Source organism: Lupinus angustifolius, chromosome LG12, assembly GCF_001865875.1.
Source record: "Lupinus angustifolius cultivar Tanjil chromosome LG12, LupAngTanjil_v1.0, whole genome shotgun sequence".
Lineage (NCBI taxonomy): Eukaryota > Viridiplantae > Streptophyta > Magnoliopsida > Fabales > Fabaceae > Lupinus > Lupinus angustifolius.
Genome location: NC_032020.1, coordinates 13,782,872 through 13,809,745, shown reverse-complemented (window position 1 = coordinate 13,809,745; position 26,874 = coordinate 13,782,872). Strand labels below are relative to the sequence as shown.

At 34.7% G+C, this 26,874-nt stretch overlaps 3 protein-coding genes across 10 annotated transcripts; 1 reads left to right on the top strand and 2 right to left on the bottom strand.

Annotated features, from left to right (window-relative positions):
- On the bottom strand, nt 1,334-7,290 carry LOC109362762 (tRNA uridine 5-carboxymethylaminomethyl modification enzyme MnmG). Its single transcript, XM_019608779.1, has 13 exons — nt 6,972-7,290; nt 6,740-6,891; nt 6,201-6,292; nt 5,518-5,631; nt 4,665-4,995; nt 4,035-4,214; nt 3,776-3,856; nt 3,177-3,395; nt 2,878-3,020; nt 2,611-2,777; nt 2,059-2,276; nt 1,854-1,946; nt 1,334-1,714 (listed from the first exon to the last, which is right to left on the bottom strand). The coding sequence occupies exons 1-13, from the start codon at nt 7,153-7,155 to the stop codon at nt 1,514-1,516; spliced, it is 2,175 nt and encodes a 724-aa protein (XP_019464324.1). The 5' UTR covers nt 7,156-7,290; the 3' UTR covers nt 1,334-1,513.
- On the bottom strand, nt 10,079-17,367 carry LOC109362996 (E3 ubiquitin-protein ligase RGLG1-like). 4 transcript variants are annotated; one of them, XM_019609134.1, is made up of 12 exons: nt 17,204-17,367; nt 16,925-17,127; nt 16,275-16,359; nt 12,972-13,112; nt 12,778-12,891; nt 11,885-11,982; nt 11,695-11,774; nt 11,512-11,617; nt 11,033-11,160; nt 10,821-10,962; nt 10,661-10,717; nt 10,079-10,346 (listed from the first exon to the last, which is right to left on the bottom strand). In XM_019609134.1, the coding sequence occupies exons 2-12, from the start codon at nt 17,111-17,113 to the stop codon at nt 10,263-10,265; spliced, it is 1,224 nt and encodes a 407-aa protein (XP_019464679.1). In that variant the 5' UTR covers nt 17,114-17,127; nt 17,204-17,367; the 3' UTR covers nt 10,079-10,262. The 4 variants fall into 4 exon arrangements, with proteins under 4 accessions (XP_019464679.1, XP_019464678.1, XP_019464677.1 ...); XM_019609133.1 differs by having other exon boundaries at nt 16,925-17,144; nt 17,226-17,367; XM_019609132.1 differs by lacking the exons at nt 16,275-16,359; nt 16,925-17,127; nt 17,204-17,367 and adding exons at nt 13,200-13,284; nt 13,850-14,052; nt 14,129-14,290.
- Nucleotides 15,581-21,729, top strand: LOC109362997. Of its 5 annotated transcripts, none has more exons than XM_019609139.1 (7): nt 15,581-15,896; nt 19,708-19,793; nt 19,965-20,086; nt 20,161-20,349; nt 20,803-21,055; nt 21,156-21,257; nt 21,331-21,651. In XM_019609139.1, exons 1-7 carry the CDS (start codon nt 15,740-15,742, stop codon nt 21,616-21,618), a joined length of 1,197 nt encoding a protein of 398 aa, XP_019464684.1. In that variant the 5' UTR covers nt 15,581-15,739; the 3' UTR covers nt 21,619-21,651. The 5 variants fall into 5 exon arrangements, with proteins under 5 accessions (XP_019464684.1, XP_019464681.1, XP_019464680.1 ...); XM_019609136.1 differs by having other exon boundaries at nt 19,699-19,793; XM_019609135.1 differs by lacking the exon at nt 15,581-15,896 and adding an exon at nt 18,658-18,971 and having other exon boundaries at nt 19,699-19,793; nt 20,803-21,060; nt 21,161-21,257.

Sequence of the window (26,874 nt, the reverse complement as noted above, 5' to 3'; positions counted from 1 at the left end):
ATCTTGAGTTCAAATTGAATTGTGGGAACGATAGAGAAAACAAGAGAGATGATTTGACAAGGAAAGAGGAATGCAGAATTCACCATTAGACAAGGAATTGCCAACATTATCTCATATATTTTGGTATAAACTTAACACCATTATCACAAAATGATAAAATTGACAATTAGAATGAGAGATGACTCAGTTGACAATTTATTTTGGTAGAGAACCAAATTTAAAACTTCAAAACAATTTATACAATTTTTTAACCAAAATAATTTAAACCATAGAATATATCGGATACACATATGTTGTTCCACTTTATATATCATGGACTTGTGATTGGTCACAAGCTTATAATACATAGAGTGATACAAGCTGAGATAACATATGCTCATGAATATGTGTTAGATTCTATCATTATGTGTTAAATTCTATCCATTTAAACTTTATGAGATTAATCTCTTCCCACTTCATCACAACCTTCCACACGGGAGTATATCTGCTATTCTATTTTTTGTGCTACTCAATGTATTATCATTTTTTATTGAATTAAAATTTTTTTTAAATTAAAAGTGTAATTATTAAATAAATTTTTGACCAATCATACCTTCTACCACATAGAGTGACACAAAGTAGTAGAATAGGAGATGTGCTCCCCTTCCACATTTATGCTTTGGTTGGTTCTATAAAAGAAAATGAAAGTGAGAAGAGAGAAAAATGTGAGAAGAAAGAGGAAAGTGAGAAATATAATAGATTTATGTAATATTTAATATTAAAGAAAAATAAAAATATATATATCCTCTTACTCTTGTATTTGATTGAATGAAAAGTGATATGAGATTACATTATGCATCAAATGACAAAAATATCCTTAAAATAAAGAAAATATTATTTTATTATTAATTAAAAATAATGTTTATAACTTTAATAATCACAACTTTATTATATATTACATTATAATGTCAATTAAATTTTAAATAATATTTTACACATACAAAAGATTAATATTTTATTCCATACAAAAGGTTAATATTTTATTCCGAACAAAAGCTTAATATTTTATTCCATACAAAAGAGATTCAATTATATTACTAACATCCAAAACTAACAAGTAGTGAAAATAAAAAGAATTGAAAGATATTTTTGATTTTTCATACAAAATCATCTTTCCTTCTTCACTCTTGACAAACTAGAGGAGAAAAAAATTATAATAGGTCTCATACAACTTTTACTATCTCATCCATTTATCTCTTCACAAACAAATGGAGAAATTTTGTCTGTCTCAACTTCTCTCTTACCATTTTCTCGCTGCACTCACTCTACTCTACCAAAGGCGGCTCAACTGGTATTTAATAACATTACATAAATTGGATAAAATTGTCAACAATAAAATATTAAAGCCACAGAATTTCTTTTTCCATTCTCTCTGTTAATCTATTAATCTAGGATTTTGTAGTCTACACATGACATATACAATATGGCACAGGTAAATTCCACAATTGACAGAATGGTGAGGTGACATGAAAACTTATCCAGTACTGACTGTTTCAGTCAAAGAAACTTCAGGCACCTCATCTTGGTTATCTGTTCGAATGGCATTCAACATTTTGTGCCTCCTCTGTTCTTGAGCTTTCCTCCTATTGGATTCGATCACAATGAGCAGAGCAGTGATATCAGCAGGGCTCACCCCACCAACTCTGCTTGCCTGACCAATGGTCTGTGGCCTAACCTGAAATCATTAAAAGAACTTCAACTTATTGTGGTCAAGTCCAGGAAAAAAATAAGCTGCAGCTACAGTGTGCAAGTGCAACACACCTATTATTTGTAATGTTCAGGCTTCTATTTTGATAAACATATATGTTACAAACCTTTGAAAGTTTTTCGCGTGCTTCATGAGACAGAGTTGTCATTGCATAGTAATCCAAGTCTTCAGGAAGTGGTCTATGTTGTTTAGTAACCATCTACGTGTAATCCAATGCAACAATGAGACGTGGCGTTGAATACACCTTTGGAATTTTAAAATGCATAGAAGTTAAAATGATTCAGGATCGTGATATGGACACGCAAAGGTACCTGTTTTAGTAGGATTTGCTCGCGCAAGATGAAACCTTCATACTTTATGTCGATTTCAACACATTCCTTCTCCATTCTCGACAAGCTTTTGTTACTAAAACCATGCTTATCAAGAACTTCATACTGTATATGTGGTTTCTTAAGAAGACTTTCCAATGTGGAAGCGTTCTTCACCGGCTGACCAGACAGACGAGTAACTTCAGCAGCCAAATCTCCTCCTGATGAAAATATTGAGATTTTATTAGAACATTTTATTAAAAAGAAAGAACACAAGTTTGGAGAATAACTATGATAATGGAGTCCTACTATATTAAAAAGGAGGAAATTTTGCAAAGAGAAAGTATAATAAAGATCACTAATCGCAAGTAGTTAAGATTTGTACTTAACATTGGCAAACCTACTAGATTATATAAAATAGTAGTTTCCAACAAAATCCCAACATAACATATCTCATGACTGTAATAAGGCACATATTGTTATGAAGATTTAAATGTTTTGAAGTATAGACCTAGCTGATGTTTATACCACACTATATTATGCAAACAAACAAACCTGAAATTTTGACACTTTTCAATCGCTTCTTTTCCTCAGAAATCCGATCCTGCTTCTCCTGGTACAGTTTCCAGCGTCTATCATCTATCAACCCAATTTCACGACCCAAAGGAGTGAGACGGCTATCAGCATTATCAGATCTCAACAGTAACCGATGCTCTGAGCGGCTATATATGAGGAAGACAATTTTTTATAGTGTAAGAGGAAAGGAATCAAGCAGCATACATGCATCCTAGAGTAGAACTGCCGTAACTTTGGCTAGCATACCTTGTTAACATGCGGTAAGGCTCTCGCAGATCCTTGGTAACTAGATCATCAATTAATGTTCCTATATAACTGCTTTCCCTCTCAAGAACAATAAGCGGCTTACCATCTGCATGTCTAGCAGCATTGATGCCAGAAAGGATGCCCTAAAGGGAGAAATATAGTAAACTGTGAGAAGAAAGCTTGCTAGATTAACAGGGAGACCAGATAGCCAAGAATAATTTAATTAATTGTCTCGATACAACTCAACATACAAAGCAAAGAATTAGATTCATAAGCACATATGAACTTTAAAAGAATACCTGTGCTGCAGCTTCTTCATAGCCTGTAGTTCCATTTATCTGACCAGAGAAAAACAACCCTTGTATTTTCTTTGTCATAAGAGACCTAGTGCATTGATGAGCAGGTAAATAGTCATACTCCACAGCATATGCAGGCCTCAACATTGAACAGTTCTCAAGTCCAGGCAAAGTTCTCAGCAAAGGTAACTGTAGTCTCTCTGGCAAACCGGTGGAGAACCCCTATAGAATAGAAGAGGTTAACCATATACATTTCGATCTTTTATAAGTGGACTTCCAGTTTCATCTGACTGGATATGAAAGAATTTGGATCTTGCTCATACTTCAGACATATGGATGCTTCTTCAGACATATGGTTTCAATTTCTTAAACCTGTGTGTGTTATAACCAATTTTGCTATTGAACATTGACTATTATTATTTTTCAAAACTATCTCAGTTTGTTAATAGCCTATAAAAATTCTCAGATTGTTAATTTATTTTATGAATCTTCACCATATCAGTGTATTAAATAACCCCACCCATCCCTCATCATCACACATAAAAAGCCAAGTTTCATTCAGATTACAGAGAAGGAAAGATAAAAGTGGATATATAACTTACTTGAACATAGAGATCAGGCACATGGCGACCCTCGGGTTCAAGAAATATTTGATGAGACTCTTTATCTTGAAATCTCACAATCTAAAATTGAAGAATATATTACGTCACATAATAATACAAACAATACCGACATAGTTAATCTGATGCTTCAGATCACACCCGTTTCAGGTTCAGGCTGATTATGGAATTGGAATGAATTAGTAACTACTGGTAACTGTGACTATTGAATGGTTAAGAAACTAATAATGTTAAAACACACCTTATCTTCGATAGAAGGGCAGTATCTAGGACCTTTAGCTTCAATCCATCCTCCATAGGTGGGAGTTTCATGTAAGTTATCTCTTATTATCTGGTGAGTACTGCTTGTAGTGCGAGTCAGGTAGCAGCACATCTGTTCTCTTTCGATATGGACATCAGGATCAAAACTAAACCAGCCGACCTGCCAACCATGAAGATACACTGAGGAAACACTATTTTAAATAAAAAAGAGAATTTTCTAAGTACAGACAACTAACAGTTAAAATCATCACTCAGCACTGGGAAAAAAAGCAAAATTATATTTTATTTATTGTGTCAAAATTTTGGTAGGTTACTGGAACTAAAACTATTGCATCGTTATCTATGCTAAATAGCATTAAACAGAGGCAACCAGAAAATAAACTTCAAAAATATCTGGGAACTTGCCCATGTTATGGCTAATGGACATTATTCTCGAAGCAGCAAATTATGATGGCATTTTAGTTGCACCATGATCACTAACAGATTAAGTTAAATAAAAAACTGACAATAACACTGACAATGAGTCCAGACAAAATCATTTGCAAACCATAAGCTTGATTTGAATCAAAACGAATCTAATGAACCTACACATAAGTTTAAATGGAAGAACCTCTTCATCTCCATGCTGAGGTTCTAATACTGAGAAATTTACAGTGCGAATATCCACTCGGGCTGGAGTTCCAGTTTTCAACCGATCAGTTTCAAAACCAAGTTGCTGTAAGTTCTCAGTTAATCCATGTGAAGCAGACTCGCCAGCTCTTCCTGCAGGCAGAGAAGTTCTGCCAACCCAAATTTTGCCACTCATAAAAGTTCCTGTTGTGAGAATAACAGATGGAGCATAGAATTTCATTCCGAAAAACGTACAAACACCTTCCACATTATCATTATTCCCCAGTAAAATATCTGTGACCATAGCCTCTCGGATAGAAAGGTTTGAGGTGCTGCAAAAAAAAAGTCAAAACAAATCATGATGGGAAGTAACAAACAAGAGGATACATAAAACATGTGAAAGAAGATCACACAATGCCAAAGTAGACTTGGAGAGACCAGGGACCTAGAGGTCAAGTTTCTAACCTCTCTTATCTTATTGGGTTACAAATTTGAAATCATATGATGATTACCTTCATCAATCAGATGCAAAGCATTTTATCAACTTACTGCTTACACTCATTGACAACGAGGGTAATTATGCAAGCCAAAATAAATATTTAGGTAACAACATGATAAAGAAGGTTCAAGTTAAGCAACACATACAAGGAGAGCTCTGATATTATGTATAAAATATTTGGTAGACAAAATCACAGAAGGTTAGAACTTGACCTAAAATGTTTGCCCCTCAAAGTTTTGGTTCAAGTTCCACCACTGAGTGACTCTGTTATAGAGTGCATGCAAGACTGAGTACAGCCAAAAATAGATACTGAAAATGGCAAAGGAAAGGGGAAAGATTATGGATATGAACTTGCCTTTCCACTACATTTTTCATTTCCATGGCATACTCCCTTTTATCGGTCTGAGCACGTAGTGCACGAACTGCAGGACCTCTTGAGACATTGAGTATACGTTTTTGTAAGTAACATCTGAACACAAAAATAGATATATATGAGTAACAAAAGGCTTAAAAGGCACTCTTCGAACTACAATATGCCACAGATATAGTTTATAGTTTCTTATAAACAAATCAACCCAAGAATCCAGAAGATAGAAAATTAAAAGTGATATAGCAGCCACTGGAACAAGAAAAATGACAGAATAATATGCAAGAAACCTTCTTCACAAATCTGAGGCTAATGCATGATCTGAGCTATGCAGTGTAAACTAAGAGGACTTGATGGCTGTTAATTAAACCATTACCAAATTGTATTTAAACATGCTCACTGGGTTGCTCCTTTATCCACTTCAATATATTCTGGAATTTAGCTGTAACTAAAGCCAACAATCTTTTTATCCAAAAAATGGTGCCTAAATTATAAAACCTCAGACACACTCACATACATAGACATGTATATAAAACATAAAGGAAGAGAGACAAGTGATGTCAAAGATGGCAGTTACCATCTAATGATAATAGTGATCCGCATCAACAAAATCTAGGGGAACCAAGATGCTAAAGAACAAGAAGTGGAGCTGAATGAGTCTATCACATTACCTATCAGCAATCTTCCCAATTTCACCACCTAGTGCATCCACCTCGTGAACCAGTTGGGACTTTGCAGGCCCACCAACTGCTGGATTGCAAGGCTGCACCAAACTCCATTTAGTTAACAACACTTTAAGTCGTATGATAGAATAGAAACAAGCATCATGCATCATGTGTAAGAGAAAATGCAAACACAAACAGCTCTATTTCGAGTATATATATTTATAAAAATAAAAAAACAATCCCACCTTGTATCTATTGCATAACGACACTGTATTTGAAATATAAAGTTGAGGCGCATAAGACAATACATGCTGTAATATTACTACAACGAGTAGGTAACTTTTTGTATATGCGTCAAACAAGATTAACGAGCTCGATTCCATGTTTGGTATATTTTATGAATAGAATAGAATATCACATTCCACCATAACCTAAGTTAAGTTTCATAAGTTGAATGAATCATTTCCGTCAAAAAATAAAAGGAAACAGCGCATAAACTATACGAATTTGTTGACAATAGTAACTAACAGTGATTGATGATTCACCTGCCACGCAATACGATCAATATTGAGTGTAAGAAGAAGAGTCCTTGCCCCCAAACGTGCAGAAGCAAGTGCTGCTTCGCACCCTGCGTGTCCACCTCCAACTACAATCACATCATATTTTTCATCCACTGCTCCGATTCCATTATCCAACTCTGCAAAATCTCAAACTAAGTAAACGAATTCAAATTCGAAGTATCACTCTAAAGAAGCGTGAAAAGCAAAATTATCGTACCTCGGGAGATTGAAGCGGTGGTGATAGCAGAGAAGCGGCGGGGAAAAGTGGTGGCGAAGAAGGAGAGTCGGCGGGGGAAGTTGCGTCGGAAAGTGACGTCACGAAGAGTGGAAAAGCGTGAAGCGGAAAAAAGTGATGTGCGGAAAGTGCGAGAGAGATGGAAAGTGAAAAGCGTCGTTGCCATTTAGCATTTGTTGGATTTGATTCTCAATAGCAACAATTTCTGATAATAAATAAAAAAAGTTAATTTCTGGAACTGTGCATTTGTTCGTGGTGGTGCTACTATGTTTTTGGTTTAGTGTTGTTTCATTGTTATGTTATCCATTGCGTTTCGTTTGTTCAATGCCGTTTTTCTTTTTGTCCCTTTGTACTTTGTAGCTTCAACCTCAATCAAAATAACGGGGTTTAAAATTTGGGCCCAATGAGCAGGCCCAATATGCCTAAGGATTTATTTGGTTGAATAGTGAAAATGAGAACAGAGATAATGGAGAAAAGAGAGCTGAGAAAGAAAAATATGATAAATTTTTGTATTGTTTGATATAAAAGAAAAAGAGAAAAGAAAGAGAAGAAAATATATATATATTTATTATTGAATGACAAAAATATCCATAGAATAAAAAGAATATAAAAAGTTAAAAATAGTGGTTAACTATGTTATTTTTGTCATTTCACTCTCACTCTCATTTTCATCTCAAATACCGAGAGAAAGAGTTTTGGCTAACCTTATCTACTTTTTATTTCAATCATCCCGTCTTATCTTCTCAACCAAATGAAGAAAATATCTTTATTCCTTCAACTTCTTTCCCCTTTTTCTCTAAACAAGCGAATGGAGGCTTACACTACATGGATGGTATAAGTGGACATGAAAAATGCTCAAAAGAAGTTAGTTATATTTGAGAAATTCTAAACCACTGTGTACATTATCATTTGAAGATTTTTACAACACCGGTGAAATTAAGTATTTTCTCTATAAAGATAAAATGATAAAATCATGATGTTACATCATTAAATCACTTAGGTAGGTTTTTAAGCCTTCTTTGCCCTAGTACAATAAATGTAGATTTGGTTGAGCTGTTAAATAATTATGTGCTCAAATCTGATTTATTATATGCAATTCATGGAAAGATCCACCGCAACGTGCAAGCTCACAGTATTTATTGTTATAATATGTGTGTGAACACTCCGAAGTGCACACAGCAAGTTGGGTTTGTAGTGATCAAAAGTCCTAAAAAGCTTGACTTTTTCTTTACATGAGGCCCTACATTCACTGTTCTGGATATCCTCTGCCACAGTAAAAGGTAGAAGAAGCAAAGTGGTATTTTTTTCTGCTATAAAATCTGTTGTTGCAGATGAGGTTGGGAGAAGAACTAGTTCAGTTGTTTCAACTTTTTTCTATAGACTATAGTGGAAGAGCAAAAATGAGTAGCAAGGGTGGTTCCCAAGTTCAAGGCCAGGGGACCTTACACCCCATTGCTTCATTCACCAACCTTCCAGGTTCCAGATCACAAATCAAGAATACCATTCTAAAAGATATCTTTAAGGGTAGTTCATCCTACACCAAGAAATGATGATAGATATCATTTTCAGTTATCCATGTATTTATATGTATGATTCATGATTGTATGTTTCTAACTTTGTCTTCCACCATGGTCTTGTAACATATTCTGCACGTGTAATAGAATAAGTTAAGTAAAACAACCGTTCACTTACTTTTGAGGTCTCACCCTTGGCCTCTCTCTCTTTTATCTGTTTTTTTGTTATTTGTTGTATCCTTTAATGGAATTTCTGTGTTTCACTTCTTAGTTTTACCTTCTTTGCTACCATTTCCAGTTGCTTCTCCTGATTCATTAGTGAATGCTTGCTTTGAAAATTATAGCATTTGAGCTGTCTAAATGTTGAATGCAACATTTTCAATACACCTTTTCCACTTTTGAATTCTTAAACAATACCCTCGGGTCTGTTTACAAGTTCGTTTTTAGAGGGTTTTTAGAGGGGAAGGAATGAATGGAAGAAATTTGAGAATTATCTTATAAGTATATTTCATGACTCTCAAGTCCTTTTATCATCTTTATTACACTCTCAAAACCAACTCTTAAGATACCGAATAATTGAGCCTTAGAAGAAAAAGAACGCTCCCTCGCTCTAAAGCCTAAACAACAGCAAACAATGATACAAATAATCCCAACAACAAGAAATATAACAACCATATAAAATAGGACAAAACTTAGGTGTAGTATCTTAGATACAAATGGTACTGGTGGCAATTATATTTGGACATATGTAAATTTTTTTATTTCATTATTAATGATACTTTAGCAGTATTAACTCACCTGCTATCTCTCTTGTCAATTCTCAATTGCAGATTTCATTGATAGAAACCTTTCTAATTCCACTTACTTACCTTCTAAATTCCTATGCATTTTTTCCGTTCATTACCAACTCTTTCCTTCTTTTATGTGTTTTTCTTCTCATAGTTTTTCTTTTTCGTCACTGCCTTTTCATCTAAATTTTTAGGCAGATTCCATTTTACATCTTTTCCATTTTTAATGTTGCTTTGCTTCTTTACATCATTAACAGAGACAACAACAACTCCCCTGTTCAAAAATGCATTAGCAACTCCTTTACAACAAATATTCACAACCAGATTCAAAATATCATGGAACCCTAACCCCTAAATATCATGGAACCCATTCAAAATATTAGCAACTCACAATCAACAAGTTATCAGAGAACCTCCAATTTCAATACCAGCAATAAACCCTAACCCCTAAATATCATGCATCAACAATAAGGGGAGAAATAAAACCAGAATAATGATAAAAGGAAGCAAAATGGAACAACCATGTGCAAATGCAATAGAAGGAAAAAACACGAGATACAAATGAGAAGGAAAATTATAGAGGGAATGATAAGAGGGAATGGAATTTGCAATAAGGGAATGCAAGAGTGACAGTGAAAGTGAGACTGAGAATTGGGAAGAAGGATAACTTAACAGTGTTAAAGTGAGATTTAAAAAATTACATGTGTCCAATTATAATTGGCCACCAGTACCATTTGTACCTAAGGTACTGCACCTAAGTTTTGTCCTATAAAACATCACAGTATTCTAACACAATCCAATAATAATTTTTGTTCAAACACAAACTATACATCCCAAACTTTCTGTACATTTTATTTTTGATCCTAAATGTAATTCAGCAATTTTACAAATAGTGGTCAATACATATTCATTATGAATAGGAATAGCGGCACTGTAAGAAATCATAAACCAGGAGCTAAGAATCCTCCAGCTCAAGTGTATAGTCGCAGGTGAGTTGTAATTTGCTGTCGGCACATAGGGCATGAAGATAATGTCACACCACACTCCTTACAAGTCTGATAAAACAATGTGAAAATAAATAAGACACAGTTTAATGCAAGTTATAATCCACTGGTGTCTCTTGACATGTTTTTCCTATAAATCACAGGACATGTCATGCTAAAATGTTGCATAGTTTTGACTTGGAGGAGCACAAAAAGATGATCCCTTCATTTTTCTTTACATTGCTTTGTTCAAAGGTTGTGAGAGGAGGAAAAACATTCATCACCAATATAAAAATAAAAGTTCGCAGATGTTAAAATGCAGTGCCTATAATCAGAGCATATTCACTTGAGCGTTAAGCAAGAATAATTTCATTAAACAGACTTACTGTATGACCACATCCAAAAGCCATGTCCTTCGGATTGGTTAGGCAAACAGGGCATACCTAGAACAAGCAGAAAACATTTATCTCCGAATGATAATGTGATCTTAAAATGAATCTAAAGCAGGAGAAAGAAGACAACAGAGTGGACACGGTGGTGACATACTGATTCTGTCGCAGGTGGAGCTGTTGGCTCAAACGGTTCAAACCTTGCCATGCTTGGAACTGGTTGGACTGCATTGTCATGATCTATTACTTCTTTAGGTGGAGACATAGGCTTTTTATGTTGATAACGTACTGATTCTCCGCTGCACTCAAGATTTTGAGAAAGTCATCCTTTAATTTAGAACTATCATATGTGTATAGTTCATGGCTTACCTAGCAACTTGTAGATTTTGGGCTGCCCGGTACTGAATTGGAATTTCCATCAGGGCAGCAAGTGAAAATGCTGCTTCCTTCTTTGATGCCTCTTTGTTCTCAGACATGATCTTCGTAAAGTTTACAAACTGAAGAGGCAGAAAGGAACACAGAGTAGCTAATATATCCACGGTAAAAGTATTAAAAAGAAATTAACATAAAAGTAGTGCAGAAAATCATAATATCTGACTTAAGACTGGTCTTCTGAAATATAGAAGATTGGACATTTATGTAGTCCTATTTTGAGATTAAGCAGTAATTTTTCAAACCGATCACCACCAAGTCGCATACCGCCAATGTTTTATTCTCACAGAACAACTCCTAGGGAAGGTCTGAGAGGACTTTTAAAATTTTAATTATGTGAAGAAAAGGTTGACCTCTATCTTTAGCAATACTAATTACAAACTCATGGAAACTATATGCATGCATATGTCAAGTACCTGAAAGTTGTCAAATAAACGCTGAGTGATGTTATCGTCAAAATGCTGCATTTCATCCCATGGTCCATCTCCAACCCCAACCAAAATAATTGAGAGAGGATAGTGACTGACAATCAATATAGCTCCACATCAAAGACAGATACCTTGATCAATAGCAAAAGATGACAAAAGAAATTGTGTTACCTTGCAGCAACAATAGAATTAATTGTTGCTTGTTCTTGTCGACTAAGCTTTCCATGTGGCATATCTGAATTTCTAGTAACCTATAAAGTAACCATGAAAAACAAGATATTCCAGAAACAGAAGCAGACTGGAAAAGAGAGTTAAGACATGCCATGAATAAAATGAATGGGATAAAGTGAAGAGATCAAACCTGTCCGTCAGCAATGATGACAAGAACATGGTATTGGCCATTGCTTCTCTCCACAATGTCAATTGCTGCATCAACTACAGGGGCAAATGAAGTTGGACCTACAGATAAAGAGGGAACAGTCATGATTCAATCTTTATATCATTGTCTGGATACCTTGGCCATAAAAAGGGTGGCCAGTGCCTGAGATTTCCACCTAGTGGAATCCGGGAATGATAGATGTAAGCAGTTTTACCCTCCAAGCGGATGGGTTGTTTTGAGGATTTGAACAATTGACATTTTGGTCACTAAGCAGCAACGATATTGTTGCACCGAGGCTCGCCTTAGCCATAAACTATGTATTTTTTCACTTTTGAAATAATTAAATAAAAGAAGAATTCATCAACTGAAAACAGGATCACAATGTAGGTGGACCCCTAAAAATGAGCCAAGGAAAAGCTATTTAGCCTTCCTGGAAAAAGTTGCCCAAGCTGAATTTAAGGAGAAGGCTCTAAATTAGAAGAGAAAGGATTTGGAGGTAATAAATCCTGAAGTTTCCACAGTCCAAGAACTACTCCAGTTATTGTCAACAAAAAGAGAAGTATGGAATCAGCATAGCATCAACCAGGTATAGAACCAGTATCTGAACTTGGTCTTTGTTCTTGGCAAGGATTGGGTTCCTCGCACATTTTTTATTTTGAAACCAATAATGTGCAAAAGCTATATGCATAAATAATACCGCAGTTATAGCGTTAACAAAGTATACACTGCATCATATATGTATAACTGTATAAGTATCTCTCTAGCCCATGACTTCGTAGGCTTACTGTCCAAGTTTGTCAAGTATATTTGTGAGTTGCGACAAATACTTGTAATAAAGTAGTACGATCTAGTCAGCAAGGAAGAAAATACTAAACCTGACAATTTTAAGCGTGGAACAATTTCTCTGTAGCGTGCAAGTGCTTCCTCAAAACCATGACAAGAGTGATGATCAGGATGAAAGCTGAACACATTCTTATCATGCGTAGATGCTACAATAGTATATTGACCGAAATCAATAGAAGAATAAAAGGAAAAAATTTCTTCAATTAAGTCAGAAACAGCTACTAACCATCACCAAATCCAAAACATGGTATCAGATTATCTTCATCAAATGAAGAGAGAGTACGGCCAATAATAGATATTGCTTGCTCATATGGATTAGGAGTGTTTCCAATAGAATGAAGGCTTTTGTGGTTGAAGGAATGCTTGCCTACAATTATCAAGGTGTAAGTTTTCGGCATTCTCCTTACTCGTGTGTACATATACAGGATTAATTTCACATTCACAAAGGAAGAACCTGTCCACTCATTGCTTTTGGTGAAGTCAATACCAAGTATTAAATTTGAAGATTCCAAACCAGCTTCTCTCAGAGCAGAAACAACCTAAGATATAACATGCTAAAGCTAAGTATATTCAAAACATCATCAAAGATACAGTAATCCAGTTCCCTTCTTGTCAAATTGACCTAAGAGTAATATGCACAGCTTCTTTAACTGTGTGTGCAGGCTACAATAACTTCTTCGAATAGAACCATGTTCTTTCATACTTATTCTCAAAATAAAGGTTGTCTACATATTTATGAGGGCAGGTTCCACATATTCAATACTATTGGTATGTCTGCAACACTAGTAATTTAGAGTGACATACCTAAAAAAATTTCTCAAGGGATTTTCTAATATACAAAGGAATTCAAATGATCAATTACCATATAACAGATACAGTTATGCTATCATACAGTCAAATAAACTTCAAATTTTCCTATGAACCTGATTGTAGATGCCTTTTCTTAGTGTATTAGAAACAAGCTTTCCTTGTAATGCGGAAAAGGGTTTTAAATTATAGTCCGCACATCGTGTAATTGCGGTTGCAGTAGTCTCCACAACTTAAAACCATACTAATGCTGACAATCCTAGTTCTAAATGAATGAGAAAAGGTAGCATTGAAAACCTGATCCAATGAAGTGAAATTGTCAGGTATATATGTTGGTAGCTGCTTGTGTTGATAACTAGTATTCACAGAACTCTCAGCATAAGAAAATGGTTCATGATAACCAGTGTTCCATGAACTGGAAGAATATGAATAAGGTTGTTGGAAAAAATCATCACGAGATTCATAAGTTGATTCTTGATTACCCATAACTAGAGTCCTTCCTTCACCTATGTAAAAATGAAAATAAAAATAAAATAGATGAATTTTAAAATTAACCTTAGTACAATAACATCCTTCTAATTATTCTAAAAAAGTGACTGAAATGAAAGAATTGATTTTTTGTTGAAAGTGATTAAGAGCTTCAGCAATATCAGCTTTTTCTTTGGGTTGGTGATGATGATGCCTGTGATTATAAATTGATTAATTGATTTTAGTGTTGTGTGGGAGGAATTGTTGGCTTTTTTATTGCGTGTACTTCAACTTGTAAATGATTGGTATTGGTATCACTGCATTATCCATTTGAATCAATGCTTTTTGAATTTCTTTCCCTTCTATCGCTTTTTACTCACTTTTCTCTTCCTTCAAAATAATGCTTACGCTGATGAAGTTATGTTTTTTCTTCAACGGTAAGCTTAAAAAATGTGTATTGCGATGTGATGCTATATTCGGGATTTGATTATTTTTAGGAAAAAGCAATTGATTCATTTGATTGTTTTCTAAACGTTATTTGACTTATTTCATCGAGTTTTTGACTTTTTTCCTTTTTTGGTTTATATTTCATGGTTTTTATTTTTCTTTCACGAAGCATTGATTTCCGAATATCTTTTATTTATTAAAGTATTGGAGTTATTATTTCTCTTTCAAGAAGCAATGATTTCCGAATAATTTTTATCTTAAAGTATTGTAGCAATTTTTTTTAATTTCATCCAAAATTTAAAGAGAATAAATTATCTACTTATATTAGAAGATAAGTTATATTCTTATATAATAAAGATAATGTTTTTTCACCTTACATATATTTAAAATTTTAGTTTATGGGTGTAATTATATAAATATAATTGTCCATGGGTTGGTTATTGTCTTATTGAGGATTCAAAATATGCTTGAGGAACTGTGTTTATTCAGAACCAAAAATTAATTAGATCATTCCTAATATTAAATAAAAATTAATTGTCTCTAATCTTACTTCATAGATTAATAAGGCCTTAGTTTAGTAGTGTAAGACTATGTTTGATCCTTAGGTTAACACTCTTATCAACGATACTTATTGGAAACAACCACATACCTTAAAAGAGATTAATTCATTAACCGAAAGATAGTTTACTTATTTTTTTGGTTAGATAGCATGGTGCATATCTATTATGAAGTTCTTTGATTGTGGAATTGGTCAAATCCTAGGGGATTCCATCTCATTCCATTTTACTTATAGCATCCCACCCATGTCCTAGCGATCAATTCTTATGGCATTTTTCTTACACTACAACATTATTGTTAATCTTATCTCAAGCTTATATAGCACATTAATTACTTATGTTTCAGCATGCATTCTGTCTTATTCATTTTTGACAAATATTTCATTTTGTCTTCAAATACTTCATATAAAGTTTCATTTGTTAGTTACATTAATGTTAATCTCTCGTTTCCAACATCCTCCAAATACAGTGGCGCTTAAATAGCTTTTCCATTTAGCAAAAAGCAAACACGTAATTGTTGGGAAAGAGGTGATTTGGAATTGACTAAATATTGATTAATAAGCTTTTTCCATATCCTTCTACATGTCTTTATTTCTACCTTATTAATTCTAAATCTTTCTTATATGAACCTCGTATGAATTGATGATGCCTGCATAGGCTTCATCAATACACATACCATAAAGGGTGCTAGAAAAGAACGACCTTAGCTTATACAATGTTGAACACAAGAGATAATGGAGAAATAAGAGAAGGGGTTGTAGCTGTGGCAGTGGACAAAGAAAAATCTAGCCAATATGCTCTTAGATGGGCCGTTGATAATCTTTGCCCCAGAGACACGCCTATTAAACTAGTTCATGTTGTTCAAAATCCAGGTTCGTTGGTTGTCATAAATAATAATAATAGTACTATGTCTCACAATTCTTGTTTTCATCACCTTGTGTGTCCAATATTTGACAAATTGGTGCTTATGGAAAGCTATTAATTATTCATTCTTATGATCTTTAAATCAACATTGAATAGATATTACATTTTTATCATAAATATGGTTGAGTAGTGTCTACTAGGGCTGGAAACGAGCCGAACTGAGTCGAACCAGAGTTCAGTTCAATAAGGATTGGTTCAGCTCGAAACTCGACTCGGATTCGATACGAGTTATTTTTTTAGCTCGAGTTTGATTCGGTTAAAGTTCGCGAACTGTTCGGCTCAGTTCAACATATACAGGATTAATTTCACATTCACAAAGGAAGAACCTGTCCACTCATTGCTTTTGGTGAAGTCAATACCAAGTATTAAATTTGAAGATTCCAAACCAGCTTCTCTCAGAGCAGAAACAACCTAAGATATAACATGCTAAAGCTAAGTATATTCAAAACATCATCAAAGATACAGTAATCCAGTTCCCTTCTTGTCAAATTGACCTAAGAGTAATATGCACAGCTTCTTTAACTGTGTGTGCAGGCTACAATAACTTCTTCGAATAGAACCATGTTCTTTCATACTTATTCTCAAAATAAAGGTTGTCTACATATTTATGAGGGCAGGTTCCACATATTCAATACTATTGGTATGTCTGCAACACTAGTAATTTAGAGTGACATACCTAAAAAAATTTCTCAAGGGATTTTCTAATATACAAAGGAATTCAAATGATCAATTACCATATAACAGATACAGTTATGCTATCATACAGTCAAATAAACTTCAAATTTTCCTATGAACCTGATTGTAGATGCCTTTTCTTAGTGTATTAGAAACAAGCTTTCCTTGTAATGCGGAAAAGGGTTTTAAATTATAGTCCGCACATCGTGTAATTGCGGTTGCAGTAGTCTCCACAACTTAAAACCATACTAATGCTGACAATCCTAGTTCTAAATGAATGAGAAAAGGTAGCATTGAAAACCTGATCCAATGAAGTGAAATTGTCAGGTATATATGTTGGTAGCTGCTTGTGTTGATAACTAGTATTCACAGAACTCTCAGCATAAGAAAATGGTTCATGATAACCAGTGTTCCATGAACTGGAAGAATATGAATAAGGTTGTTGGAAAAAATCATCACGAGATTCATAAGTTGATTCTTGATTACCCATAACTAGAGTCCTTCCTTCACCTATGTAAAAATGAAAATAAAAATAAAATAGATGAATTTTAAAATTAACCTTAGTACAATAACATCCTTCTAATTATTCTAAAAAAGTGACTGAAATGAAAGAATTGATTTTTTGTTGAAAGTGATTAAGAGCTTCAGCAATATCAGCTTTTTCTTTGGGTTGGTGATGATGATGCCTGTGATTATAAATTGATTAATTGATTTTAGTGTTGTGTGGGAGGAATTGTTGGCTTTTTTATTGCGTGTACTTCAACTTGTAAATGATTGGTATTGGTATCACTGCATTATCCATTTGAATCAATGCTTTTTGAATTTCTTTCCCTTCTATCGCTTTTTACTCACTTTTCTCTTCCTTCAAAATAATGCTTACGCTGATGAAGTTATGTTTTTTCTTCAACGGTAAGCTTAAAAAATGTGTATTGCGATGTGATGCTATATTCGGGATTTGATTATTTTTAGGAAAAAGCAATTGATTCATTTGATTGTTTTCTAAACGTTATTTGACTTATTTCATCGAGTTTTTGACTTTTTTCCTTTTTTGGTTTATATTTCATGGTTTTTATTTTTCTTTCACGAAGCATTGATTTCCGAATATCTTTTATTTATTAAAGTATTGGAGTTATTATTTCTCTTTCAAGAAGCAATGATTTCCGAATAATTTTTATCTTAAAGTATTGTAGCAATTTTTTTTAATTTCATCCAAAATTTAAAGAGAATAAATTATCTACTTATATTAGAAGATAAGTTATATTCTTATATAATAAAGATAATGTTTTTTCACCTTACATATATTTAAAATTTTAGTTTATGGGTGTAATTATATAAATATAATTGTCCATGGGTTGGTTATTGTCTTATTGAGGATTCAAAATATGCTTGAGGAACTGTGTTTATTCAGAACCAAAAATTAATTAGATCATTCCTAATATTAAATAAAAATTAATTGTCTCTAATCTTACTTCATAGATTAATAAGGCCTTAGTTTAGTAGTGTAAGACTATGTTTGATCCTTAGGTTAACACTCTTATCAACGATACTTATTGGAAACAACCACATACCTTAAAAGAGATTAATTCATTAACCGAAAGATAGTTTACTTATTTTTTTGGTTAGATAGCATGGTGCATATCTATTATGAAGTTCTTTGATTGTGGAATTGGTCAAATCCTAGGGGATTCCATCTCATTCCATTTTACTTATAGCATCCCACCCATGTCCTAGCGATCAATTCTTATGGCATTTTTCTTACACTACAACATTATTGTTAATCTTATCTCAAGCTTATATAGCACATTAATTACTTATGTTTCAGCATGCATTCTGTCTTATTCATTTTTGACAAATATTTCATTTTGTCTTCAAATACTTCATATAAAGTTTCATTTGTTAGTTACATTAATGTTAATCTCTCGTTTCCAACATCCTCCAAATACAGTGGCGCTTAAATAGCTTTTCCATTTAGCAAAAAGCAAACACGTAATTGTTGGGAAAGAGGTGATTTGGAATTGACTAAATATTGATTAATAAGCTTTTTCCATATCCTTCTACATGTCTTTATTTCTACCTTATTAATTCTAAATCTTTCTTATATGAACCTCGTATGAATTGATGATGCCTGCATAGGCTTCATCAATACACATACCATAAAGGGTGCTAGAAAAGAACGACCTTAGCTTATACAATGTTGAACACAAGAGATAATGGAGAAATAAGAGAAGGGGTTGTAGCTGTGGCAGTGGACAAAGAAAAATCTAGCCAATATGCTCTTAGATGGGCCGTTGATAATCTTTGCCCCAGAGACACGCCTATTAAACTAGTTCATGTTGTTCAAAATCCAGGTTCGTTGGTTGTCATAAATAATAATAATAGTACTATGTCTCACAATTCTTGTTTTCATCACCTTGTGTGTCCAATATTTGACAAATTGGTGCTTATGGAAAGCTATTAATTATTCATTCTTATGATCTTTAAATCAACATTGAATAGATATTACATTTTTATCATAAATATGGTTGAGTAGTGTCTACTAGGGCTGGAAACGAGCCGAACTGAGTCGAACCAGAGTTCAGTTCAATAAGGATTGGTTCAGCTCGAAACTCGACTCGGATTCGATACGAGTTATTTTTTTAGCTCGAGTTTGATTCGGTTAAAGTTCGCGAACTGTTCGGCTCAGTTCAATTGGACAACTTAAATAGTTAATTAATTTTTTTTAAAAATACTACAAATTTTTTTAAACATATAAATATAGCTATCTTTATATATATAATAACAATAAATATAAAAATTAATTTATGAGTCATAATAAATATAAAAATTAATTTATATATATATATATAAATATTGAGCTAGCTCATGAAGCTAACGAGTCGAATTGTATCCAACTCAAGTTTGGTTCGTTAATTTAACGAGCTCAAGTTGGGCTCATTTAGTTTATGAACCAAGTTAATCGAGCTAAATAACGAATCGAATTTGGAACGAATACCGAGTTAGTTCGGTTCATTATCAGCCCTGATGTCTACCTTTGTTATTTATTTTAAGAGAGCAAGTATTTGATTTCTCTTCTAGGTGTGGCAGGGAATAATGATATGACCCAACAAGAACAAGAGACTCTACCTTCAGAACTATTACTTTCTTATCGTTGCTATTGCATCCGTAGACAAGTATTCTACTCTCCATGCTTCTTGAATCTTATCTTTCTCTGTATCTTATGATAAAGAAAAAAAATGACATATCAATATGGGTAGAAATTGTTAAAGGTTTCCATTTTTTGTTTTGCCTATAACATTGACAATTGATATTTTTTAGTTCTCATTTTTGAACATTTTCTTAAGGTACAATATGAGATTGTCATACTTAATGATCATGATGTAGCAAGAGCACTCATTAATTATGTCTCCCAAGGTGGAATTGATACATTAGTACTTGGCACATCATCAAGGAATAGCTTTTCAAGGTAACTTGTGAGTGAAACAATTGTGAATACATTTGTGATTTTAATCTGATACACCTTATTGAACATTTTTCAAGGATATTCAAGAATTCAGATCTTACTAGTAGTGTACTAAAATGGGGATCAGAGTACTCTAAGGTTTATATTATAAACAAGGGGAAAGTCAGTGCTACTCGCTCTGCCTCTCGCTCGGCGCAATCTATGCATGCAGTCGAAAGAATTCAACCCGTGTATCACAACTTGAATCAGCAAGGAGATCCTAACATGTAAGTATTTTCTTACAAGTTAAAAATCATTGAGAAACAAACTGTTATTCCTTTACAGAAATACATAAATAATCATTAACTAATGAAGACTAATTCTCCATTGATGTTTACATAATGATGGGTATTGCAAGAAAAATGTTCATCAATTGTAAACGAGGAAAAAGTATGAAACTATAAGTTAATTCATTTATCCAGCCACTACTACATTTTTGACATACGTCGAAATCGTTGTCAAATTTAGAAAAAATGTTCTTATTGTCATGAACAACGGTTTTGTAATTATGTTAGTCTGAGGCGTTCCCTTTTGTTTAGGTCACAACACAAAATTAGTAAGTAATCGTTCTCCATAAGCATTTGCTGAGAAAATGGTGCACCTCTCAGTGTCTCATAGTTAATGTTCATTGTAGTATACACATTGAACTTTAAACAATATTTCACTTTATCTCATAACAGGTTATTTGATGAGCTCTCAGTAGTGGATAATGACAACTCATTTGTAAGCTCTGAAAGGCACAGCACAGATAGCAATTGTATCTCATTCTATGAAAATTTGGGATCCAGACTTGAAATTGGATCTTCATCAGATGTTTTAAAGTTAGAAGATGAAAAGTTTGAGCCCTTATTCTCTACTTCCGAACCTGTGAATATGGATACTATGAAGGATCTGGCAAGCCATGAACGACCCTCGTTTTCCATACACAATCAGGTAAGTTCGGCTCAGTGCACGAGGCTCCAAACCTTATTGTTGTGCTAAGGCTCACTCCTCTGTGTCATGTTATAATAATAAATTGGCTTCGACCTTGCAGGACTATATAGAAGATGAAATGATGAGACTGAAGTTAGATCTTGAAAGAGCAATGGACTTGTACCATACTGTCTGCAAAGAGGCACTAGTCTCAAAACATAAGGTTGTAGTGAGATCTCTCAATCTTTCACCTCATGAATGTTTTCACATGCTAACTGTTTCTCTGTTTGGTTCAGTTGATTGAACTTCAAGATTGGAAAGAGAAACAAGAACATAGAATGAAAGAGATTGAATTGGAAAATACAAGATGCAAGGTAACAAATGAAGCACCACAAAGGTTGGAAAATCAAGAGGTTGAGAAAAGATTATTAAAAGCAGAAATAAGAGCAATGATAGAGTCAGATGAAAAGCAAAAGGTTCTGGATGTTCTACGTCAGTCTCACACTGTTATCAAATATCAAAGCATATTCCACGTTTTTGTTGTTCTGTTTTTATCATATTTGTATGTTTTCTCGTTAAAATGAACGTTGGGCACTGAGTGGTGAAAGTTATGTGATAAGATTCTTAACAATAATAAATTGATTTTTTCAAAGGTTGGTTTGGTGCATCAATGGAAAAGTGCCAATCATTATTGATATAGGATAATATGCCAATCATTATTGATATAGGATAAAGTGTCAATTTTGTCTCAAAGCATGTCCTAAATTTTATTAAGCACCAATGAGAAATGAGACATGATTTAGTACAATAGATCTTTATTGTATGAGACTACTCTCCTGATTTGGAAGATTGAAGAAATGAGATGAAAGCACCAAGGGTCTTTGGATCAGTGATAGGATAAGACAAATAAATGGACTAAAAAGTATACCAAAACCCCTTATTACAAAAGTGTATACAAGATGCTCACGTGGCATTTAGGAGGGAACTAACTCACTTTTGAAAAGTAGTTAGGATAGGAAGTGTATAAAATGAGGGAATAGGGAAGAGGAGGGTAGTATTTGGGTAAGAAAGTGAATCGGTAACTGACTTCTAGAAATCAGTTAAGGAATTGTCATCTCTCTTTCTATCTTTCAATCTCTCTATCTCAAACTCGTGGTTCTTCCACAATACCAAATAAAGTACAGGATTTAGGGTTCCCTAATCCGTGTGATTCATTGAATTCGTGCGTATTCTTCTTAATTTTTTTCTAATTTCAATACTAGTTCTAACATTGGTATCAGAGCACCATTTCTAGTGCCCTGAAAAATCCACGCTTCGTTTTGGTGTTGCATATTAGGACAAGGAGCATAGTGAGATCTATGGAAGAGTGGGAACAAGAAAGAGAAAAGATGTGAATTCGATTGGAATTCGCAGAAGCATTGGCGAAGAAACATGAGGAGAAAATCCCATAATTAGTTGCAAAGGTTAGCCAAAATCGCAATCCAAAAAGTCCTTTTCACGAGGGAATGAGTAGTACGGGAGGAATGAGCGAGAAATTAGGGCGAAGGGATAAATGGAGGAAATTAGAGATTCCATTTTTTGCTGGAGAGGATGCTTTTGGTTGGACGCATCGACTGGAACACTATTTCTCGTTGAATGAGGTAACGGAAGTGGAGAAAATGCAAGGTACGGTAATGGCTTTAGAAGAGAAAGCTTTGAGTTGGTACCATTGGTGGGAGAAGTATAATCCTAATCCAAATTGGGAAGGATTTAAAATCCTTTTGAACAATTACTCTCTGTCAAATAGAAAGGGTCAAAGGAGGAGTATATTGAAGACTTTGAGAAATACGTGGGAGCATTAAGGTCAATAGACCAAGAATTTGTGAGAGGTATCTTTCTGAATGGTCTTAAAGAAGAACTGCAGGCTGAGATAAAGCTTTATGAATTACATTCACTTTCTAAAATTATTCAAAAAGTATTGTTAAAATTATTCAAAAATTATTCAAGAATATGATGTTTAGTAAGAAGAGTGGATTTTCTTATGGTCATAGACAACATGGGAGTTATAGACAGGGTCCTCATACTAAGACTATCACATTGGAATCAAAAGCTAATATGGACCGAGGCGGAGAAAGTGTTAATAGTAATGAATTTAGCAGGGATAGTAATCTGAGTCAAGGTGGAGAGGGAATAAAAAACAGAGGAGGGGAGTATAAGTAGCTGACTAATGTTGAGATCAGAGAAAAAATGAGAAAGACTTGTGTTTTAGGTGTGATGAGCCTTATAACAGAGAACATCGATGCAAGAACAAACAATTTAGGATGATCATATTGGAAGAAGATGAGGAAGAGGAGTTGGAGGGCCAAGAAGACATCATACAAACGTTCAAATCATTACACATGTCCATGTGTTCAATGTCTCGCTTTACAACTACCAAATCATGGAAGGTAGAAGGGACAGTTAAGGGAAAAACAACGACCATTTTGCTAGATTGCAGGGCATCATATAACCTCATAGCCACTGAGTTAGTAGAGAAGCTGAAATTGACAATAGAGGATACTCCTCCTTATTGTGTGGAAGTTAGGTGATGGTCACAAAGTGAAATGTAGGGGAAAATGTGCTAAGTTGAGTTTTCAAATGCAACAGTTGCAAGAATCTCATGACTTCTATTTGTTCTCGTTGAAAGGGGTTGATATGGTCTTGGGGTTGGATTGGCTAGCAGGGCTGGGAGAAATCAAGGTGGATTTTAGCAAACTAGAACTTCAGGTCAATAAAGGAGAATAACTGATTACCATATCAGAGAATCCAGCTTTAGCCAGGACCAAACTCTCATATGGAGCACTGATGTAGATACTAAAGGAGGAAGGGGAAGGGTTGTTAATTCAATGCCAAATGAACGCTTGCAATCTAGAGGCTCGGTTGGTTCCTGCTGCCCCTATTGCAAAATTGTTGATAGAATTTGAGGACTTGTTTTCAGAGCCTAAAGGTCTACCCCCAACCAGGAAGTAGGATCATTCCATACACTTGGTAGAGGGAGCTTCAACTGCAAATCTTATACCCTACAGGTATCCTTATTATCAGAAAACTAAAATAGAAAGGCTAGTATGGGATATGTTGGAGGCACGGGTAATCATGCATAGTATTAGCCCTGATTCTAGCCCTACTATTCTGGTAAAGAAAAATGATGGGGGCTGGAGATTTTGTGTTGATTATCATGCCTTAAATAAGGTAATTATATCCAACAAATTTCCTATTCCAATCATAGAAGAATTATTGGATGAGATTGGAGGAGCCACCACTTTTACTAAGTTGGATCTAAAAGCAGGTTACCACCAAATCAGAATGAAAGAATTTGATATTGATAAAACAACTTTTAGAACGCATGAAAGGCATTGTGAATTTGTGGTTATGCCTTGTGGGTTGACTAATGCCCCTTCCACATTTCAAGCCCTTATGAATGAGGTATTGAGACCATTCCTAAGGAAATTTGCCTTGGTTTTCTTCGATGATATTTTAGTCTATAGTCCCACGGTAAAGGATCATGAGGGACATCTAAAGGAAGTCTTAGAAGTATTGAGAAAGAACTCACTAAAGGTTAATAAGAAGAAGTGTAGTTTTGCTTAAAACAGTTTGGAATATTTAGGCCATACCATATCTGATTTGGGGGTTGCAGCAAACAAAGCCAAGGTTGAAGTAATGGCCTCTTGGCCTATTCCTAAGGATTTAAAAGTATTATGGGGATTCCTTGGAATTACGGGATACTATAGGAGGTTTTGTACAAGGCTATAGCAAAATAGCCAAACCTTTGACATAGTTGCTTAAAAAAAACAGTTTTGTGTGGGATGAGCAGACTATTGTGGCTTTTCATTCTCTTAAGGATGCTATGATCAACCTACATATGTTAGTTGTACCAGATTTTTCTAAGACATTCATTGTTGAGACAAATGCATCTAGTAAGGGTCTAGGAGCCGTACTGATGCAAGAAGAGAGACCTTTGGCTTTTTGGAGCAAAGGTTTATCAAAAAGGGCTCAATTGCACTCAGTGTATGAAATAGAATTAATGGCTTTGGTTCAAGCAGTTCAGAAATTGAAAGATTATTTGATGGGAATGCATTTTGTGATTAGAACTGATCAAATGAGTTTAAAGTTTCTCATTGACCAAAGGCTTTTCAATGAGGAACAATTCAAATGGGCAGACAAGTTGATTGGACTAGACTTTGAGATCCAATATAAACCTGGTAAGGAGAATACAGTGGTGGATGCTCTCTCAAGGAAGGTCATGTATGTTGTTGTCTTAGTAGTAACTATGACAGATGATGAAGGGTGGTTTGAAGAGATTCAGAGGGACCCTAAGTGGCAAAGGGTAATTCAAGATTTGGCTTGTGATCCAAATTCTCATCCATGGTTCAAATTTCAGGCTTGCAAATTGTTGTATAAGGATAGATTGGTATTACTGAAAGACTCCAACAAGATTTCCCTTATCCTAGCTGAATATCATGACAACATTTCACGTGGGCATTCTGGTTTTTTTAGGACATACAAGAGGGTGTGCAATTTCTTTTATTGGCAAGGAATGATGAGGAAAATGAAGCAATATGTTGAAGCTCGTGATGTATGCCAAAGGCAAAAGTACTCTACCTTGACACCTAGTGGTCTTCTACAACCTCTGTCAATCCTTACTCAGGTATGGCAAGATATCTCAATGGATTTTATCACAAGATTGCCTAAATCAAAGGGAAAGGATACCATCTTGGTCATAGTGGTCAGGTTGTCCAAATATGCTCATTTTTATTCTCTTGGTCATCCCTTCCATGCTAAAGATGTTGTTGTTGTTGTCTTTGTCAAGGAAATGGTGAGGTTATTTGGGTTCCCTAATTCTATTGTTTCTAATAGGGACCATATTTTTTTGAGCAATTTTTGGCAAGAGTTGTTCAGGTTGGCTGGCACAAAACTGAAGTTGGGTACGGCTTACCACCCTCAAACGGATGGTCAGACAAATGTGGTAAATAGAAGCTTGGAAACTTATCTTAGGTGTTTTGCAGGGCCTAAACCAAAACAATGGGTAAAGTGGCTCCCATGGGCTGAATTTTGGTTTAATACCACATACAATGCTTCGACTGGTGTGACTCCCTTTAAGTCTCTTTATGGGAGAGATCCTCCAATCCTAATCAAAGGCTGCACATTCACGTCTCGGATTGAAGAAGTTAACTAGTTAATTATGACACACGATCTGGTTTTACAAGAATTGCAACAGAATATGGTTAGGGCTCAAGATGTGATGAGCACACATGCCAACAAACATAGAAGACAAGTTGAGTTCGAGGTGGGTGACTGGTATTTCTCAAACTTCAACCATACAAGTTGAAATCCTTAGCAAACAAACCAGCAGCCAAGTTGGCTGCCAAATTTTATGGTCCTTATCAGGATCTGGAAAAGGTGGGTCTCGTGGCTTATAGGATGGCACTCCCTGAATATGCCAAAGTTCATCCAGTTTTTCACGTGTCCTTGTTGAAGAAAGCTCTCAAACAATCTCAACAGCCTCAATCTATTCCTCATATGTTATCTGAAGAATGGGAATTGCAAGTCTCTCCTATGGACGTTTTACAATGCAGACTGGATGATAAAGGACAGTTGGAGGTTTTGGTGCAATGGGACAAACTTCCTTCGTGTGATAATTCGTGGGAGAAGGCTGCTCAACTGAAGGAAGTCTTTCTGCACTTTCCCCTTGAGGACAAGGTGGAACTTTTGGGGGGAGTATTGATAGCATAAGACAGATAAATAGAATAAAAAGTAAACCAAAACCCCTTATTACAAAAGTGTATACAAGGCGCCCACATGGCATTTAGGAGGGAACTAACTGA